We start from the raw sequence: 21,134 nt of genomic DNA on the forward strand, positions 1-21,134 counted from the left end.
GGAGGGGGATCGGGACGTCTCGATGCCAAGTCTTGCACGTTGTCTTCTCGGTTTCTTCGGCCCCAGACCAAATTCTGCGAAATTCGGGATTATTGCAGCATGCGGTCTGGGATGACGTGGCGTGGGAGAGGGTCCGCCAGCCCACGCGAATCGCCGACAAACCCCCACAGTTCTGGAGGTGGCGCCAGCGTCGCGGGGGGCGAGGCGTGAACATCCGGCACCATGCGCTCTCCAGTCAACCGGGCCATGATGAAGCATGACGAGAACACTCGGGTGCTGGCCGGCCTGCTGATGGATGGTGCGATTGTTCATTTGGGTAATCCATTCTCGGAGCGCGCGTCGGCGCCGGTGCCGGCGGCTGGAGTCTGCGCTACAGAACGGCATATCGATCGGCCGATATCCCGCCGGTCGGCGCCGGCTCTCCCGCTCGTCCGCGCGCGCAGCCGACGCCGCGTCGCCGCCGACGGCGCCGGCCGGCAGCGTGGCAGACGGCTGCGGGCCGGCGTGGCTGCGGCCTCGGGCGGGCCACGATCGGGACCGGCGCGCGCCAGCGGGGCGCACGGCGGGTCGGCTTCGCGTCACGCGCTGGGCTCGGGCCGTGGCGACGTCCGGAGGAGGGCGAGTGAAGTGCGGGCCTGGTGCGCCGGCTCGCGCGGCGGCGGTCATGAGCCTTGGAGGTGGCAGCCGGATGCTCGCCGGTCGGGTGAGTGGGCCGACTTGGGGTCGTGCTAACGGTGAGCAGACCCCCAGCCGGTGGGGAGCCGCTGCGCTCGACGCGGCCCAGCGCAAGCAACCGTGCGGCGCGGGTGTGCGTGCGGCCGGATGCACGATGTACGTGCCGATGTACGTGTCTCAGATGTACGCGATGCCGTCGGCTTTCCATGTATCACGGCTCGTTCCGAGCAGGGTGATAGATTCGCAACGCCGGCACGTGCTTTGTTGCCGTCAGGTTGCCGCGCCGGCGGACAACGCCCACGTGACGGCCACGTGACCAATTGTGGCAGCCGGCCAGCTAGCGGCCTCTCGGGGACTCCCTGCATGGGCGCGCCTGTCGCGGTTGTGTTCGGGATAAGCCGAAGAGGCTGGCTATCCCTCTCGCCGAAGTGAGGCTTTCGCTCCTGGCTCTGCTGACACGCCGCGGCGGTCGCTTCAGCCACGTGACCCTGAAAAAGTCCTCGTCGCGTCCCCCGTCTGGACACGCACAGCGACCAGCCGGCCGTTACCTGCTGACCAGCCGGTTGTTCTTCGCTGGCATCGCGGAACGTGCGCGCTGCCACCCTGAGCGGACACCCTAACCACCCTAACCGTAACACCCTAACCACTCGGACACCCTAACCACTCGGACACCTGCCCCGCAAGTGTCTCGCCGGTCGGTACACACCGAGCGGGGCGGCGAGGGCCCCCGGCCGGTTGACATTGGACGACGGGCCCCAGCTCGCGGCGCCGCCGGCCTCCCCCTGTCCGTCGCGCCAGATCGATCTGTCAGTGGGGCCGCTCGCCTCGCGCCCCGCCGCCGGCACCGCTAAGCGCCCGCCCTCCGAGGAGGTGCACCCACGTGCCGTGCCGGCAGCGGCTGCAGGAAGCGGCCGCTATCTGCCGGACCGGGCGCCGCGCCGCTGCCGGCGGCTGCTGTGTCACCCGCGCCGATAGGGCTATCGGCCGCGGCCGCACCGTCACGCTGGGCGCGGCGGGTAACCACGCGCGGCGTCACCTGGGCCGCGCCGCACCTCTGGTCACCGGCGTCACGACGGATGGACATATGCGGCCGGATTAGCGTGGCCGGGCCCCCGTGCGGCGGCCGGCGAGAGTGTCGGCTCGGATCAGTCCGCTCACTGACGCCGGGTCACCCTGTGTCGGCGTGTTCTCCTGGCTGAAGGGCTACCGGCCCGGGCGGCACAGGCGGGTCCACTGGTCGTCCTCTCCCTGCTGACCAGATGACCCCTGGTCGTCCTCCCACTGCTGACCAGATGACCCCTGGTCGTCCTCCCCCGGTTGACCAGATGACCCCTGGCCGTCCTCCCCCTGCCGACCAGATGACCCCTGATCGTCCTCCCCCTGCCGACCAGATGACCCCTGGCCGTCCTCCCCATGCTGACCAGATGACCCCTGGCCGTCTTCCCCATGCTGACTCAAGTCACCCCTGGCGGCGCTCCCAGAGCTTGCGCAGACCACCCCTGACTGTCCTTTCAGTGCCAGTACTGACCAGCCCTGACCGTCCTCTCCGCGATGGCACAGACCTCCCTTAACTGCTCTCCCAGCGCTGGTGCAGACGTCCCTTGACCCACAGACCGTCCTCGACCCGGCACACAGACCCCGCTGACAGTCCTGCCCGTGCCGACCCAGACCACGCATGACAGCCCTCTCTGTGCTGACCCAGACCACAGATGACAGTGCTGCCCGTGCCGGCCCAGCCCCGTCCGTGTCGGCTAATGTGATGACAGCCCGTGCTGTTCGCCATCGCTGTCGTATTGACCGATGGCTCTCCAGTCACGCGCTGTTGACGTGTGACCGAGAGATAGGCTGCGGCACCGGGGCCGCAACTCCCTGACCACTCCCAGGGTGGCCCCAGCACCGCGGGCCGCAGCTCCCTTGCCACCCCCAGGACGGCCGCGGCACCGGGAGCCGCAGCTCCCTGACCACCCCCAGGACGGCTGCGGCACCGGGGCCCATAGCTCCCAGCCCGCTCCCAGGGCGGCCGGGGCACCGGGGGCCGCAGCTCCCTGACCACCCACAGGGCGGCCGCGGCACCGGGGCCCATAGCTCCCTGACCACCCACAGGGCGGCCGCGGCACCGGGGCCCATAGCTCCCTGACCACCCACAGGGCGGCCGCGGCACCGGGGGCCGCAGCTCCCTGACCACTCCCAGGGCGGCCGCGGCATCGGGGGCCGCAGCTCCCTGACCACCCACAGGGCGGCCGCGGCACCGGAGGCAGCAGCTCCCAGCCCGGTCCCAGGATAGCCCCGCCACCGCGGGCCGCAGCTCCCAGCCCGGTCCCAGGGCGGCCGGGCGGCGGTCGAGGCGCCGCGCTCGGCACGCTACGCCGGCCGGCCCTGCACTGCGCCAAACTGGGGCACGATGGCCTGGCGCGGAGAGTTGGCGGTCGGGTTCAGCTGCGTTTCGGAGAAGCGCACGGTGGAACTTCTTGGCCGCGAGGAGTGCTATGCGCGTATGGAACTGAACTTGTCGTTGCAAACTCTTCAAGCGGGGGACTAGTATGAACTAGGAACTAGTCAATGCCTTGGGATCGGAAGATCGAAGGTCTCAGGACATGGAAGGTGTATTTTATGTCCTTAATTTAGTGATATATGGTCCTGCGTTAAAAAAACGTCGAAGAAGAAACGGGAAAACTTACCTAATTTTACTAATGTTTGTGTACCTACAAAGCATGTTGATAGGCTTGTGTAAACAAAACCAGTCAGGTTAAATGCAGTCATTGAAATGCCTGAATTTGCCTTTGGTGTGGCAAGTCCAGGACGCTGGGCTGCTCGTGATTGGTTCGCGATATGCTCTCTGTGAGTGTGTATGCAGGATGGGCACGGTTTTGTTCGCGTCCGCTCAGAGCGAATGCGCCGACGAATAAGACGACCGATAGCAGTGCCTCAGTGGCAGTGCCGGCAGTGCCTCAGTGGCAGACCGATAGCAGTGCCTTGGTGGCAGCATCTCAGGCCAACAGTTCATTGCTTTGACGTGCATGCATGTTCCCCGAGATGGCTGCATTATGCATGCAGACGGTGGGGGTGGGAAGAGGAGGAGGCACCTCACCGTTGTGCGGGGGCATGCTCGACGCATGACCCGAAAGCTTTTGGATGTAGATGTAATCATGGAAGGCAGTTCTAGCGTAATGCGAAAACGTTGTTAGGAAGAGAGAGGGGTAGAGAGTAAGAGAAAGTAGAGAAAGGAAATAAATAGAGGCAAAGGAAGAGAAAACGAGGGAGGGGGACGGTGACAGAGACAGAGACAGAGACAGAGACAGAAACAGAGACAGAGACAGAGACAGAGACAGAGACAGGGACAGGGACAGTGACAGGGACAGGGACAGGGACAGGGACAGAAACAGGGACAGGGACAGGGACAGAGACAGATACAGAGACAGAGACAGAGACAGAGACAAGGACAAAAACAGAGACAGAGGAAGAGGCAGAGACAAAGATAGGTGGTATTCAGACCATCTGACTGGCTAGAGAGCTCAGCATCATTTCCACCACCCCAAGCGCGACTCGGTGATGGATTTTCGGAGCCGCCGCCGCCGCCGCCGCCGCTAAACGTCATTTCTCTCGCTCTGCCCCACACGCTGGCTCGGCCTTTGTGTCTGCTAATCTTCGCCGGCCGGCCCGCCTCGCCGGCGCCCTGCGGCGGGGCGGGCTCGTCCCGCGAGTCGCTCCTCACCCCGGACAACGGCGGCCGCGAACGAGCCACGCGCGCCCGGCGGACCAGCCGCCGCCGCCGCCGCCGCCGCCGGCGCCGGCCGTACGCGGGGCACGCGCTACGCTCGGATGACACGCCCCCTCCCGCCGCGCCGTCTGTGCGGCCGCCCGCTCAGCTGGGTGTGACTCAGTGCCGCCGCGAGCCTCCCGAAAACCATTGATTTGTTGAGTCACTGTACCGCCACCCCCGCCGCTGCCGCCGCCGCCGCCGCCGCCGCCGCCACCCTGCGCAGCCGGTTATTTAGTGGGGCCCGGTATCATGTCGATGGGGCGTTTGTAACAGCCCCAGTCACGCCGCCGCCGGTGGCCGATTGGGGCGCCATCCCGCGGCTGTGAGGCGAACCACGAGCCTCGCTGCCTTCAAAGGTATTGCAGGGCAATCGCGATATGTGTTGGCTGTTTATGAATTGAGGTTAGTTGAAATTATCGTCTTGCGATCGGACTATTTAAGACCACCTGCTCCAGTTGTTCTTTCAGTCGCAGATTCTGGCTGCCGTGGTGCCCGCATTGTTTACGGCGTGCGCGTATGATCATATCTTGGCAGAATCATTGTCACGACATGCAACAGTCAGTGTCACGACACAACCCGTGACAGCCGGCGTTGCAATCCGTCAGGTCATCGTCACAACTTGTCAAAAGCTACCGTCACCACCTGTAGCACCGTTTGCCGCAACGTATAATGTGTGTGAAATTTGTAGGTGTGTTTGCAAGGCACCTATGCTATACTGCATCATTGCACCGAATTCGAACTGTTGCGGACCGCGCCACGTGGCTTGGGATCTTCGGCACCTTCCGGCTTATGGTGCAGTGAACTGAATTTATCCTTGATGAACTGGATGGCGTCTTATATGAATCATATGTTTTCGCCATGACATTCCACGTGGACAGGCTGTTTTCTGGGTTTAGATTCCGCTATCATATCTACCGATCGTTGAAAGGTATAAGCCTCATAGGAAAAGCCTCATCCGTCGAGCGCTGCGCTTCTTAGAGCTGCCAGTAACACGATTAGGCCTGATGGGTGCCAATCAGGAAGTATGAACGTTGCAGTCAGTTAAAGCTGATTACAAGTAAAGCGGACGCTGATAACTGCTGCTCGCTTTTCTCTGTCCGCAACAGCCATCGGCAGCCATCAGCTTTCGGCCCGGTGCTTGAGAACCGGGCCTTGGTGGGCTGTGAGTTGGACGGCTCAGATAGTCGGCTGGCGGTCGGAGGCCGGCCGCGCTGAAGCCCATCGTACAGGAGAGACCACGTGCCAGTGCACGGAACAGTGCATCGGACTGGTGCACCGCTGAGTGTCAAGTGTGTCAAGCGTAAAGACCGCTGACGGCCGAGTGTAACGTGTCAAGTGTCAAACCCTTCAATGATACCGAGCCGTGGGGTGAACGGACGCGCCGCTGCTGGTGCCGCTGGTGGTCTCTGATCTGCCGCCGTCGCAGAGCGGACGCGGGGGTGTGGCTCTAATCGTCGCCAAATGCGCCAACGGATGCAGCGCCTGCACGGCTTAGGCTGAGACACGTCCGATTGGCTTAATTCTGAAATCACTGAGGACTCAGCGATACTTAGACAGACTTGAGCGCTGACACGTGCCTGGGTCTGCAAAGTGGGTCCAGGACCCCATAGGGAGGGCTCCATGATTTCGGGATCTTGGAATCTGGTAACGTATCCGCCGGTTTGCCGTTTGGTTGGGGAAGGGGCGAAAGCCTGACACTTCCGGTGACGTCGATGCCCCTCTTTGTTCCGTCTCGGATGCCGTGGCAAGGAAGTAGCCGTTTCGTTGTTCGTCTGTTGTCTGGCAGTCCTGACTCAACCCGTCGCTTTCCGGTCACGAGTTGGGAGCGCTCCCTTCAGCTCGCCGCAGCGCCGCAGCGGCGCCCGTCACAGTAGCGACCGATCGTCACCCCAACTAGATTCTCCCTCCTGCTCCTCCTCCTGCTCCCTCTATCCCTCCTCGGCCCGCTCCTCCGCCCGCTCCTCCTGCCGCTCATCCCCCCGCTCCTCCTCCGCTCCTCCGCCCGCTCCTCCTCCGCCAGCTCCTTTTGCCGCTCCTTCGCACGTTCCTCCGCCCGTTCCGTCTGCCGCTCCTTCGCCCGCTCATTCGCCCGCTTCTCCGCCCGCTCCTCCTCCCGCTCCCCGGCCGTTTCCAGCCCGCTCCTCCTCCATCTCCTTCTTTCCCTCCTCCAGCTCCTCCTCCAGCCGCCAGCCGCTCTGACCTTCGGGACGCGCCCGCCGCAGTCTCACCCCGCCGCCGCCCCGCCGATGCCGCTCACGCTGCAGCCCCCCCCCCCCCCCCTGGGCCAGTCGTACGGCCCCGCTGGCCGGCGGCCCTCGAGCCATCAATCAACACCACACAGATCCGGTGTTGACTGCGAGACTTCAGCCGCCGCCGGCGCCGGCTCGGCGTGCGGCCCGCTATCCGGCTCCCGGCTGAATTATGGACGGCGGCGTCGGTCGGAAAAGTTTCGCGGCGTTGCTGGCGCACCGGCGGCCGCAGCGAGCCCGGCGGCGGCGCGGTGCTGACCCCGGGGAGCACCCCCCGACTGCGGCGCCGGGCAGAGGTCGGCGTGATGGGCGCAGCGGCCGACTCGCGTTCGGGTGTGTCCGAGGCTCTTGTCGAGTGTGTCCGAGGCTCTTGTCGTGATTATGACGCGGCGGGAGCCACGTACTGTCCTACAGCGACTCTTGCACAGCAGGTCTGAGAAACTCCGTGCTGCGAGGTGGCACTTCTCGCTGCGTTTTTCTTCAACTTGGACATCAGTATGGTTTATAAACATCCAGCGGCGTTGTCGACATAGCCCCATGCGTGTGTAACTATATTTATGCTTGAGGGCACTTTTTCATTTTTATGAAGACTATCGTGGCCAGGGGAGATAATTAAAGACCAAATACTTCATTTGACTGCTTCGTAAGGCCACAAAATGATCAGCGATGTCCAGGCGCCACTAAACCACGTATTATCATCATCAGAGGCCACGCATGTGAAGGTCAATGTTGTGCTCGCTTCAATCACTTATGGGTATGCTCGCGTGCCGGCTGACTTGTAGCTTTCTTTTCGTCTGCCCCTCCCCCCCCTTGGACTTTCAGAGAAAGGGACAAGTGCATGTCAGATGTAGACAGTTCAGTCGGGGATTTCTCTGTCGTGCTAAGTCCAGTGCGTTTGCCCGCTGACTTTTTATGGCGTATTATCATGCAGTCATTTTTTTGGCTTTTATGCTGTAGTGCCACTTTCAAATTTATATTGTTCGCTGCACTTGGCTGCATGCACGTATTTATTCGCCATGGGTGTAACAGTTCGTACTATATTATTATATCATATTCCCTCATACGATGATCATAATTTGACTGTACTGTGCATGAGTACCGGCTGTTTTGTCGTTGCCTTTAGTGCCCCACACAGGTAATAGTGACGAAAGACAAGAAAAAAGTGTTGAATGTTTTCGCGTTGCATTTTGCTGACGCATCCCTCTTTCTTGTTGCAGAGGTCGGCAGGTGAGAGTCGCGGCCGGCAGAACCGACAGCTGCTCAACATGAGCGTCGACAACGACCGGTGTCGGGATCGCATCCTCTCCATGCAGGACGAGCTACAGAGGTGAGGACGCGCCAGATTCCCCGTGAGGGAGGTCACGGGGGGCAGGTGACGGAGTTCCCATGGCCCGGATTATGTCACTTGGCTCGCGCACGATAGTGATATGATGATGTCACGTCACCTAAATGACAGACGTGACACATTGCGGACCATGGAAGTCACCATGGTCAGAGGGGGGGGGGGGGGACTACCGGAGCCGCGGAAGGTTTCGCGGCGGGCCGTGGGACGATGGTCGAGTGGTCTCCACTGTCAGCCGAGATGGAACTGGGCGAGCCACGTCACGAAAGTCGTGATCTGCGTGAAGCAATCAGTGGAGCACACTCGCCACGCTTTTTGTCCAATGACTCCAGTTATTTAATGTTTCTTTATTTTATTGCGTATTCGCGCTCTTTGAATGTGCACGCTCTACGATCAGCCTGTGTTAACAAATTACGTTTTTACATTTTATTTGAACGTTGCCACCAGTATTGTTTTAATCTGCTTCCTTTCCAACGAGACAAACATGCGTTTTTGCAGTCAAAAGTAGTACAACTATGGCTGATCGTCCTGAGTCACATACATTTTGGTGGAGCACATCGCATGTGTCATCTATTTTAAAATGCCTGTGGATGAATCTGGATGATTTTTCCGCGTGCTCATATTTCATTGTCTGGGACATCTTGCTCAATTTATCAAGACAAAATAAGCTATTGGGTGCGTCCTGTTGGAGGCAATTTTCCAATGCCGTAAAGCTCGCCAACTTGGTCCTGATGACTGCCTGCTCGGAAATGCTGCCGGAAATTCGCGGCAGATCGAAGTCACGCTCGGATATTGCCGACAGATGGCGCGTCGGCGCTTCTGAGTTCCAGCGCGCCCGCGGCCACTAGATCAGTCCGAGCACGCCGGTCGGGGGAGGAGCCAACTGGGCCCTAATCCGATTGCTCTAGCTTTCTGTCGAGTAGATAGATGCAAACGCGGGCCAGGAGATGACTCCAGCGTTTATCAAGCGATAGGCGTTTTAAGCCGCCAGACGCCAGGGTAGAAACGGAAAGAGCCAGGGATGTGCTTTCCTATTCAGGTTGGGCACCAACGCCCAACTTTGAGAAGCAAGTGAACCATATCCGATAAGAAACTCGCTTGTTGGCGTATTTGGGGGAGGGGTCGCCATTTTTCTGTTTGGCCCCCAGCTCATACTGCGGAAATACGCCCCTGAAGAGGAAGTTTTGCGGATGACTATCATTTGACCTGAAGCGTGGGCGCCACAGCACTAAAACTACCAGGAGTCTGGATGTCATCTGTTTAACTTTGTCAACTGACAAGTCCTTTACTCACACTGGCATTCAGCGACCTCCACGAATACGGCAGCACTGAAGGGCAATCACCCTTTCAACAAGCTTTTCACTCTCGTCCAGAATAGTCACGGCCACTGGCCCTCACGCAGTGTCATGGCTAGTCAGGTCCGCTAGAGCGTTCTCAAACCCATGTTTTGCTGGCACGAACCTCACAGCCGTTATAAGAAATGGTGACACTGATTGCCCTATAACAGTTGTCCGTGTCAACAAATACCCTGCCGTCGTTGGCTCCCCGCTGATCTCCCTCCCCTCCCCCTCCGGCAGGTCGGAAGGGCGACTGCGAGCCACCGAGCTGGCACGTGCCGAGGCCGACAAAAAGCTGGCGGACGCGAACGCCCTGCTGAGCTCGCACGAGGTGGGTGGGAGTCGCAGCAGTGCCTTTGTGCCCGGCTAGGGCGGCCGGCTTTGTGAGTGCCGCCGGCCGCTGGCGTAAGCCGCTCGCCGTCGCCGGCCCCACTCTCCTCCATCTCCGCTCAGACACCAATTAGGTAATGCCGCGTCCGCCGCCCATGATAATCCCGGTGATGAAGTGGCGCGGCCGCGGCCGCCTGTCGATGCGCGCCTGGTTTACGGCCGGTCGGTGCGCCGCTGACGGGGCAAATCGCCTCGGGCGTTCCGGCGCCGGCCAGCGAGCGGCTGGGTCCACCGCGGGCGTTCCGGCGCCGGCCAGCGAGTGGCTGGAGCGGCTGGGTCCACCGCGGGCGTTCCGGCGCCGGCCAGCGAGCGGCTGGGTCCACCGCGGGTGGACCGGCGCCGGCCAGTGAGCGGCTGGAGCGGCTGGGTCCACCGCGGGCGTTCCGGCGCCGGCCAGCGAGCGGCTGGGTCCACCGCGGGTGGACCGGCGCCGGCCAGCGAGCGGCTGGAGCGGCTGGGTCCACCGCGGGCGTTCCGGCGTCGGCCAGCGAGCGGCTGGAGCGGCTGTGTCCACCACGGGCGTTCCGGCGTCGGCCAGCGAGCGGCTGGAGCGGCTGTGTCCACCACGGGCGTTCCGGCGTCGGCCAGCGAGCGGCTGGGGCGGCTGGGTCCACCGCGGGCGGACCGGCGCCGGCGCGGGGGCTCGTGCGGCATCGTCGCCGCCGCCGGGCGGATGGGCTGCTGGCTGCGCTCCAGAGTGGGTTGAGTCGCGTGTGTATGTGTGTGGGAAGGGGGGGGGGGGCGAGACCACGCCATGTGGTGCGGGATTGTGTACTGTATGGAGGGGTCGTCGCCTCGGTGGCTGTCTGCTACTGTACGGAGGGGTTGGCACCTCGGTGTTATGTCTGCTACTGTACGGAGGGGTTGTCGCCTCGTTGGTGGCTGTCTGCTACTGTGCGAAAGGGTTGTCGCATCAGTGTTGGCTGTCTGCTACTGTACCGAGGGGTTGCCGCCTCGTTGGTGGCTGTCTGCTACTGTGCGGAGTGGTTGTCGCCTCAGTGTTGGCTGTCTGCTACTGTGCGAAAGGGTTGTCGCCTCAGTGTTGGCTGTCTGCTACTGTGCGAAAGGGTTGTCGCATCAGTGTTGGCTGTTTGCTACTGTACCGAGGGGTTGCCGCCTCGTTGGTGGCTGTCTGCTGCTGTGCGGAGTGGTTGTCGCCTCAGTGTTGGCTATCTGCTACTGTGCGAAAGGGTTGTCGCCTAAGTGTTGGCTGTCTGCTACTGTGCGAAAGGGTTGTCGCCTCAGTGTTGGCTGTCTGCTACTGTACGGAGGGATTGCCGCCTCGTTGGTGGCTGTCTGCAACTGTACGGAGGGGTTGTCACCTCGGTGTTATGCCTGTTACTGTGCGGAGGGGTTGTCGCCTCGGTGTTGGCTGTCTGCTACTGTATGGAATGGTTGTCGCCTCGGTGTGGGCTGTTTGCTACTGTGCGGAGTGGTTGTCGCCTCGGTGTTGGCTGTCTGCTACTGTACGGAGGGGTTATTGTTGTCTCGGTGCTGACTGTCTGCTACTCGTGCAGCTGTGCTGCGCGATGGATGAACGGTCTTTGGTTGTTGCGTGCGCTGTGCACTCTTCCGGCGAATATTGTGATTTCTTCTGCTGACTAGCTGCTGGCGTGCTGTGCTTCGCTGTATGCATAGACGTGTTTCGCTGACACTTGTGTCTCGCACTGACAGGAGAAGGTATGACCTATTGTACTGACACGAGCTGTTCATAACGCGGCGCATGTCGCTGACTCCGAACTTGGCGGACCTCACATCAGACGTCTTGCTACTGAAATACTCTGCATTTTCCAGATTTTGTTTGCAGTTGGGAAACCGGTAGGTGCGACATTTCCCACGCTCATACAAACATTTGAACGGGCTCACCGTTTTCTACGAGCAGTGTCTTAGTGCCCCCCCCCCCCCCCCCCCCGAAGACATGAGTTGTGCTCTGACGCAGGATGTCCCGTTTGTCCATGGCCATGCACTCTGAATGGCATTGTCTGTCAGCGCGCCAGTGATGCGCCTGACGCCGCTCCCTCGTCCCCCAGACGGAGCGGCAGCAGTGGCTGGGCCAGATACACCTAACGCCGCCCCTCGTCCCCCAGACGGAGCGGCAGCAGTGGCTGGGCCAGATACACCTAACGCCACCCCTCGTCCCCCAGACGGAGCGGCAGCAGTGGCTGGGCCAGATCCAGCAGCTGACGGCGCAGCTGGAGCGACTGCAAGCAGCGCCGCCGCCGACAGAGGTACGGTCCACCTCGCGAACCACTGACGGCCGTCCGCCGCGCCGTGGCAGGGCGGCCGGGCGTTGCCGGGCCGGGTGGGCGGCGACGGGCTCTGGGGCCTGGAGCATGGAGCCGGGCAGCCGGAGGAGATAGCGAGCTGGTACTCTGAAGCAGGGTTGCCTCCCTCGGTCTTGCTAATTGGCGCTATGTAGGTGCTTTTGCAGTCATCTTGCGACCCCCCCCCCCCCCCTCTTCCCTCAGCTAAACTCCCCGTCAGCAGCAGCGGCGCAGTCAACGTCTGAGGATCCACAAACACACCATCCCGCCTCTAGTGTCACTCGTAATTTGCAGCCTTTCTCTCATAGGGTCCCAGCAGACAGCATTACCTGCCGTATCAGCCAGTCCACGCCTTTTCCATCTCGGCGTCGTGTCGGTACCAGCAGCATGGTCGATCTCCGTTGTGGGTATGGCCACCTTCCCATTTTCCCGTACAAGTGCGGCTGCTGATGGTACCGCACCACAAGCCACCGCGCGCTCTCTCGACCGCTCCGGCGAGTGACGGCCGGCGGGGTGACAGGTGGTGGTTGGTGGTGACGGGTCGTGACGGATGATGACGGGTGTTGACGGATGGTGACCGGCGGTGACGGGTGGAAGCAAATGACGAAGAGCAGGGGCAGCGTCACGGATTTTGGGTTGGGGGCAGGATTTTCTAGGGGCCCTGCCGGACAAAATTGGGCCTCCTCACAGGGGGACCTCCCAGCTAGTGTCGCGTTTAAAGGGAGAGGCACCTGGAGCATGTGTCCTCACATCAAATTTTTGTATGCATTATATATATATATATATATATATATATATATATATATATATATCCACTACACAAATGCATAAATGTCAACAATTTAAGGGTCCAGAAGGGACCTTCTCATTATCCAGTAAAGGGTTTCGCTACCCTAAACAGGGTAAACTGTTTCAGAAAGGGCCTCCTGATGCATAGCAGGGCCTCCTGGTCCATAACAGAATCTTCCAATTCCCGAAAAGAACCTCTAAATCCAGCTGAGTGACCTCGTTATCCCAAAACAGGGCATCCTGATCCTAAACCACGGCCACCTGATGCATGGAAGGGTCCTCCTGTTCCAGAAATAGGGCCTCCTGAATAAAGAGAGTGCTTCCTAACCCAGACCAGGGGCCATGTAGTTCGTAGCGGGGGTCTTCGGAGCCAACAAAAAGGCCTCCTTAGCATAGTATTAGGCCCACTTATCTAGAACATGGGCTACCGTATTCATAAAGGTGGTTTCATGATTCAAAAACGGGCCCCTTGATGTAGAAAAGGTTCCTCTGGACCCGATGCAATACTCTCTAGTTTTATGGAGACCTCCTTGATGAGAATTTTGAAATCTACGACTTACTACCATGCCTTGGGCTTAGAAAAAAGGGGCTTCCGAAAATTATGAGTGGGTCGAAATATACTCTTGCCCATCCGCCACCTCCCCCTGCTGCGCCGGCCCTGGTGACCGATGGTGGTAGATGGCGACAGGTGGCGACGGATAGTGACGGGTGGTGACGGTGGTGACGATGGTGACGGGTGGTGACCGCTGGTGACTGCCGGCATTGTTTAGTGACCGGTACGGGAGAACGCGTTACCTATTGATCGGTCTACTGCACTAGCGGCGAGCGGCGCCTGTCTACGCCGACTAGAGGCACCTGTCTCCGCCGACTAGGGGTGGCTGTCTTCGCCGACAAACGGCGCTTGTCTCCGCCGACGAGCGGCGCCCTTCTCCGCTGACCAGCGGCGCCTGTCTCCGCCGATGAGCGGTGCCTGTCTCCGCCGACGAGCGGCGTCTGTCCCCGCCGTCAAGCCATGCCTGTCTCTGCCCGTCTCCGCTGACCAGCGGCGCCTGTCTCCGCCGACGGGCGGTGCCTGTCCCCGCCGCGCCACGCCCCTACTCCGCTGGCCAATTACGCCCGCTAATTGCGCCCCACGCGACGCCGGATCAGCCAAGGGAGACACGATGAAGACGGAGGGCCACTGCGACGGGAACGGCACGGCCGGCCGCGCCAACGGAACCGGCGCCAGCGCAAGGGGTGGATGCTGAGGCAATTGGCAAGCGGCGTCTGTGCAGGGCGTTGCGACCCGCTTTCAGCCCATGTCGCCGGCGGATTGCGTGAGCTTACCAAGGCAGGGAGCGGAGGGGGCACCGTCGGCGCTGACGTCGCGCGAGCTGCTAGACAGGCGGCCGACATTTTTGGGAGCGGCGTTTCTGGCGCCCCTGTCCGATCTCGAGAGTGCGCTCAGCAGTTTGGCGAGAGTGGGCGGGCAGACCGGCGGGAACCGGTCGCGTAATCCGTAACCGGGCTGCGGAACAGGCTGCGAAGGCAGCTGCACACGCGCCGCCGCAGCAGTCGGCTCGCCCGGCGCTGGCGGTCGGCGCCGCCACTCCGCTGTCGCCGGAACTACGGCTGATCCGACTGAATGGAGCCATTCCGGGAAGCCTGACACTGCGGCGCCCCAAGCGCCAGACCGGTCTCCTCCGCGGACCGGCGGGATCATTTTGTGCGGGCGACAGCTGACAAATGTCCGGCGTATGGACGGAGGCGGCCGTAATAGGGCCCGCTCCGGCACGTGCGCCGTGCGCCGGACCTCTTTGTCCGTGGCTCGCCGGTCACAGGTCGCAGACATCGGCGAGGCCGCCCCTAGAGACAGGCAGCGGGCAGAGCGCGGCGGCGAGCTGGGGGATGTACCGGTTCCCAGTCTCCGAGCCGGGGCAGCGGCGCGGTGGCACGCGGCCGGCGGGCGCGCCGCTTTACGGCTGGCGGCGATGAGTGGTGCGGCCGGCTTGATTGGTCCCGATCGGCGGGGTTTGATGGCGGCGAACTCGGCCGTCAGAGCGGAGCTCAGCCTCTCGCCGTCACGGGCGCACCGGGCTCAAACGCTCCCGACCGAGAATCGCTCAGCGAGTGTGCGACACTCACGTCCGCGGAGTAATTTACATGTCGTCTTGAACCGGGTCATGCATTATTCATGGCCTTTCAAGGGACGACTGTCATGGAAATATGACGCTAGACGAGGCGTCTACTTGCTGCATTTGTGTCATTTGACGGTCAGCAGCCGAGAACTTAAGTTGTGTCCGCTTTTCGACTGCGGCCTTCGTCGCGCGTCGAAATAAATGACGCCTTTTCGAGCCCTCAGCATTTTCCGCCTGATAAGCGGCAGCACGCTGTTATGACGATTGTCTTCATGTTTAATTCACCGCCCGAGATTTACGACTGCCAGCGCGGAAAATGGGCGCCGCAGTCAATGCTAATATGCAACGATAGCTGGGGATGAGGCCACCGTCTTGGACGGAGCTGACTTCCGCCGTGTGACGCCTTGGACGAAGCTGACTTCCGGCATATCGCGCCACGGGCGGAGCTGACTTCCGGCATATTGCGCCGTGGGCGGAACTGACTCGCCATATTGGACCGCGCATGGCCGAGACAAATCTGCGTGGTGTGCGAGGAAGTCTCTTTATGACGTCATCCAGTGCTGGCGGCCGCCGCGCAGTCGACGGAGGACAAAGGGACAAAGCGGAGACTGCGGGATCGATGCGGCAGCTGTCGGCTGAGAGAGCCGTGAGATTTTGGCCCGTCGTGACGGACATGCCCCTGGCGCCGCTGATTTGACGGGGACAGGTCGGAACACGCGCTCCGGTGCGCCGTTTTGGAGTTGGCCCCGGCGAAGAGGGCCGACAGGGAGCTCCGAGGCCACCTGATGGATTCTAATTAAGTTTAGAGGAGGGGAAGGGCTATTTTAATATGCTATCTTAATGACTTGCCTGATTGAATCGTCCTAGGCATGGCATCGCATATTACATCCAATAATGTTTGTTCTGTTTGAGGTTGAGTCATTAGTGGTTTAGAAGCGATGTCTTCCGCGTGTATTTGGGGACTCCGTCTGCGCTCAGTTGGTCACTGAGGCCGCTCTCATTGTTCTAGCCGGGGTCGCCGAGTCGTGCTGACCTGGAGGTCAAGGTCAGGGCGTTGGAGGCGGAGCAGACCGAGCGGGAGCGCCGCTCGGAGCGCTGGCTGGATGACATGGCTTACCAGATCGTGCAGGCGCTCTTCAAACAGAAGGTGAGAGACCGCCTGTCGCTTCCTGCTCAGACGCTACTCATTGGGCTGTATCACAATTCGTACCACAGCTTAGTCAGCTGTCTCGTACCGAGCTTCAGCAAACTAAGCTGTCTGACACTCGGTTCCGGCTGAGGCGCACCTCACTCAGTTGCAGCTGAGGTGCGCTTCACTCAGTTCCAGCTGAGGTGCGCTCCACTCAGTTCCAGCTGAGGTGCGCTTCACTCAGTTCCAGCTGAGGCGCGCCTCACTCAGTTCCAGCTGAGGCGCGCCTCACCCAGTTCTAGCTGAGGTGTGCCTCACTCAGTTCCAGCTGAGGTGCGCCTCACTCAGTTCCAGCTGAGGTGCGCCTCATTCACTTCCAGCTGAGGTGCGCTTCACTCAGTTCCAGCTAAGGTGCGCCTCACTCAGTTCCAGCTGAGGTGCGCCTCACTCGGTTCCAGCTGAGGTGCGCCTCACTCGGTTCCAGATGACGCGCGCTTCACTGGGTTCCAGCTAAGTGTGTCTCACTCGGTTCCAGCTGAGGTACGCCTCACTCGGTTCCAGCCCTGCGGGTTATCTGGCGCTCACTTCCAGGTCACTTCGCTGCCTTGGACGCAGCCCAGGCTCCGCCACTGGCCCCACACAGCTGCGTCTCAGTTGTGTCTCGATTCCAGCGCATTTTTCTGCAATCCAATGGCCAGACTTCCTCGGCAACTTTCCTTGGGCCCTCTGTTGACCTGCATACAGGAGACAGGCCCCGCTAGAAAAACGCCACGTCCGGACCAAAGCAGCCATGCGTCACGACCACCGGTCAGGAGTTGAACGGCGCGACAGCTGGACGGCCGGGCTTATGCTGTGCTCCGCAGTGCCACAGTGCACTCGCGGCCATAGCTGTGCGGCGATAGCATCGGCGGCGAATGCCGACTCGCCGTCTGACGCATGCACACCGGTTTTGCCGATTCCTTTAACCGGCTTCATGTCCCGTGCGGGTTTTTTATGGAGTGCGATTGAGCAAACTGCCGTGACATGCTATGTGGCAAGACAACAAGCTACGGCGGCTAGTCAAGTGCAACTGACCGCCCAGTCGTCTGCCGCTGTGGCAACCATTCATAAATAACTAGACGTTGTCGGCAAATGTCGTACTTGCGCGTCCATGAGTGGCGTTGCTTAGAAAGTTTCAGCAGAAACCATCATGCTGTCATACATCCTAGAACGGATGACGCGAGTACCCAAGCCTGGTTAGCAAAGCCGAGTGTAAGGTTCGCAGAACGCTTAACTTTACTGCTTGAAGGTCATGCACACCGCATTTTGGAATGCCTTCATTTTGACGTAATTGGCATACCCGATCTTGTCTTCACCCAATAAACTAGCTTTGTCTGCCAAAACCGGTCGGATGTTTGTCAGCGCCGTTCTTGAATGCCAGCCATTCCAGCATTGCTCGGCCAACCGGGGGGGGGGGGGGGGTCCACCGCGGTAGCGGCAGCCCCCATGCCCGTTGGCGACTGCAGGCCCTCACGTGCATACCTCAGGATGTCAACCGGAGCGCTCCAGCATTACCTCGAGCCGCCTTTCCGGCAGATGCTGCAAAACGGCTTGGCGTACCTGCGTCGGCGCGTGCGTGAGCTGGAGCATGAGAACGCTGTGCTGTACTCGATGCTCGGCCGCGCGCCTGGGGGCGCGCCGGCGTCCCCGGCCGCCCACCCGACGGTCAGTGGCGCCGGCGTCTCGCGCTATCGGTCGGCGCCGCGGTTCCTCCGCTCGGGAGATACCGGAACGCGCGCGTTCTGCCGCGGCCTCCGCCTGCGGTTTCGGGCCCTGCAATTGTGGGCGATGGCTGGCCGCAAACTGAATAGTAACGGTCGGGCCAAACTGTGCTGTTTGGAGATGCTGCACTGCTGTCGCTGGCTCGTGGGTGGTTGTGGACGGAGCATTTCCTTTTCTCCCTGCATTTTCCGTTATTTTGCATTCTGTCGGCGGCAGTTTGCGTTCGGTGGCAATTAGCCCGCGTTTAATGACATGGAAACGCCCGCTGATGAGCTTATTTGTGGCGCGGCGTATTGTCACCGCCTTTGTTTTCCTCCCTCACGCCGACCTACCATCCGCTGTTGCAGACACCGACGGCACCTTCAGGCGTCGGCTCAGCTGACGACGGTCAGCTGACGATGATGTGTGCGAAGGTGCGGCGCGTTCTCGAAGAGCACTACAGTGCGTCGACGAGCTCGCAGGCTGCGCCAGTGTCCAGCCCGCCGCACTGGTCTCAGTTCGACTCGCTCCTCACAGATGGCGATATACCCGCCGCTTGCCTCGCCTGTGCTAGTCACACTTGTGATAGTGGCTGCCGGCTGCAGCAGCCTCTCTGGACAGCCGATCGGACTCCCGCACTGCATGCCGCGGCGACCGGAACAAGCTGCAGTTCTGTGGGCGGCCACCAGAGTGCGCCGTTGGCGGGCGGTGCCGACAGTGGGATTATGCGTCGCCTCTGTGAGGTGGCGGACTCAGCGAGCGCCGCTCAGCGCAGCCTCAGCAGGCTCGGGTCGGAACAGTGCACAGTGCCGCGGGTGTACCAGGCCAAACCTGAAAGGGTGGCGACGTCCCACTTGTCGAGCGCCTTGACCGACTCTGAAAAATGCGCCACTCTAGGCGTGCTGCCGCTGGAGCCGGACCTTCCGCCGGTGCCGTCCAACCTGTTTCCACTGCCGGGTGTGGTCTTCTCCAAGGCGTCGGCCGAGCAGCAGCCGCCGCCAGCGTTGCCGGCGGCGGCTGCGCGAGCCAGCTCTTGTCCCCCGAGCGCCGGCAGTCCGGCGGCGCGCGACGACTCGCGGCGCGAGGAGGGGCGCGACGAGGGCTACTCCACCATGTCGAGCGACGTGCAGGCGAATGTGTCGGCCGACTCGGGCGTGTCGACGGCCAGCACCGAGCCGCCGGCCGACCCCGAACCGGGCACGGCGCGCCGGCCGCGCTTGGAGGACGTGCGTGAGGTGCAAGAGGAGGAGGGGCGCACCTCCTGCCTGGAACAGGAGCGCCCCGCCTCGGCCAGCTCCAGCGACAGCGAGGACATGCGGTGTCTGGTGGAAGCGCTGCGCCAGTCGCTGCGGCCGGGCCGGCGCCCGGCGCTGCTGACCGACCGCCGGCTGGGACCGGACGTGCTGTACCTGCCGCTGGCCGGCCCGGCGCGTCACAGCTGCCTGGTGCCGGCGCGACCGCGGCCCGTCCACCGCTGCCGCTCCGACTCGCGGCTCTGCGTGAAGCGCTGGGCGCCCGAGCCGGCGGCGCCGCCCTGGGACGGCGGGGCGCCCGAGCGCTCCTCGTCGACGCTCGAGATCGGTGCCACCTCGACGCTGGACACGCGCCGCACGGCGTCGCTGCGGCGAGCCGCTGGCGAGGCGTGCCTGGAGCGGGCGTCGGCGGCCGGCGCGACGCCGCTGCCCTCGCCCGTCTTCGTGCCGGCGGCGCTGCCGTGGCGCGACGACTGCTCCGAGCTCTGGCGCAACTGCTTCAGCCTGGAGGCGGCCGAGCTGGAGGACTGGAGCCTGCACCTGTCCGCCGAGGAGCTGCGCTCGGAGGTCACCGATGAGACAGGCGGCAGCGAGCGGCTGGCCGACAGCAGCGACTACAGCCGGGTCGGCTCCTTCCCCAACATCCAGGAGGCCATTCTGGAGCTGGAGGAGGACGCCAGCGAGTGCCTGTGGAACAACGCCAGCTACATGTGCCAGCAGCCGGTGGCGCTGCCCGCCTGGCCGTACGGTAATGTTCCGGATCACCTGTCACTGCCGTCGCCCTCAGGCGACCCCAGGATCAGCTGGTCCAGCTCCGAACAGCTCAACTTCATTGACGTCAAGGACACGATTCTAGACTTCAACGACAAGAACGACATAAAAAGCACCGAATGTTATGGCACGTTTGAGGCGTTGAATGGCAGGCTGGACGCAAACCGCAACTCAAACGGCAGCGACGCCATGTCGTGCGTCAGCGTCGTCTCGGAGGACGAGCGGGCCGAGAGCTTAGAGACAGACTTCACCCGCGACTTTTACCGCCTCGTCAAGTACGAGAGCTCCAAGAGTCTGGCGCTGTCGGAGGCCTCGGCGAAGGGAGACGACGAGCCGGCGGCGTCCTCGGCCGACCGGGAGATGGCACTGACGTCCATGCTGAGCTTTATCACCGAGCAGCAGCGCTACATCGAGGAGCGTGAGAGTCAGGACGCGGCGCAGGCCACGGCGCACGAGCCCAATACCAGCACCGACTCGGACTCAACCTCGTGCGCCGGCATGGACCGCTCCTCCTCGTCGGCCGCGTCCGTCGTCGCCGCGCCGGTCGTGGCGGCCGCCTCGCCGGAGCCGGCGGAGCGGCCGTGCGCCGACCGGGGAGTCGTCGCCGCGTCGGTCGTGGCGGTCGCCTCGCCGGCACCGGCGGAGCGGCCGTGCGCCGACCGGGGCGTCCTCGACGCGTCGATCGAGCTGGCGAAGCTGGCGCAGCGGTGCAGCGCCGAGCGGGACACGGTGCCCGCTTCGGGGTCTGAGCCGAAGTCTGGCGATGATGTGGCGAGCGGCGCGCCCGCCGTGATTGTGTACCGCGCCGAGATCTCCACCAACCACAAGGAGTACACGCCGCCTGTGGAGGGGCCGCCACCCGCGGCGGAGGGCAAACGGGGTGGTGACCGTGGCGGCAGCGGCGCGGCTGTCAAGACCGCGCGCGAGACCGCCGACACGGCGCCGACGAACGCTTCAAGGCTGCCGAAGCCGGGCATCCCGCGCAGTCCGCTGATTGGTAAGCGGAAGCACTCTTCCACAAACAACATACCTCGTGTCCGTCCGCCCTCCTCCCCGAAAGTGTCGGCGCGGCTAAAGCGGGACGCGGTGCGGCCGGCGCCCGAGCCGGCGCCGGCCGCGCCGGCCGCGCCGCCGGCCAAGTCGGCACTGCCCTCGCCGAAGCTGCTGCGCCGCCTGCACGCGTCGCCGGCCCAGGTCGGCGGTCGCAGCATCTCCGAATCGGCCATCGTGCGCAGTCATCGGCGCGCCGAGCCAGCGCCGGCACCGACGCCGGTGCCCACGCGGCCCGACAGCCCGCAGCGGCGCGGCGGCGCGCAGT

The 21,134-nt window shown here is 62.4% G+C and overlaps 1 protein-coding gene across 1 annotated transcript; it reads left to right on the top strand.

Moving 5' to 3' along the window:
- Window positions 1-622: 622 nt before the first annotated feature.
- LOC119105487 (uncharacterized) lies at window positions 623-20,891 on the top strand. The gene is made up of 11 exons (XM_037228954.1): window positions 623-703; window positions 7,902-8,011; window positions 9,604-9,694; window positions 11,898-11,981; window positions 15,933-16,070; window positions 17,628-17,756; window positions 18,161-19,219; window positions 19,298-19,416; window positions 19,549-20,335; window positions 20,462-20,659; window positions 20,877-20,891. The coding sequence occupies exons 1-11, from the start codon at window positions 665-667 to the stop codon at window positions 20,889-20,891; spliced, it is 2,769 nt and encodes a 922-aa protein (XP_037084849.1). The 5' UTR covers window positions 623-664.
- Window positions 20,892-21,134: the final 243 nt, after the last annotated feature.

This window comes from Pollicipes pollicipes, unplaced genomic scaffold (genome assembly GCF_011947565.3).
Source record: "Pollicipes pollicipes isolate AB1234 unplaced genomic scaffold, Ppol_2.1 Scaffold_6138;HRSCAF=7277_pilon_pilon_pilon, whole genome shotgun sequence".
Taxonomy (NCBI): Eukaryota; Metazoa; Arthropoda; class Thecostraca; order Pollicipedomorpha; family Pollicipedidae; genus Pollicipes; species Pollicipes pollicipes.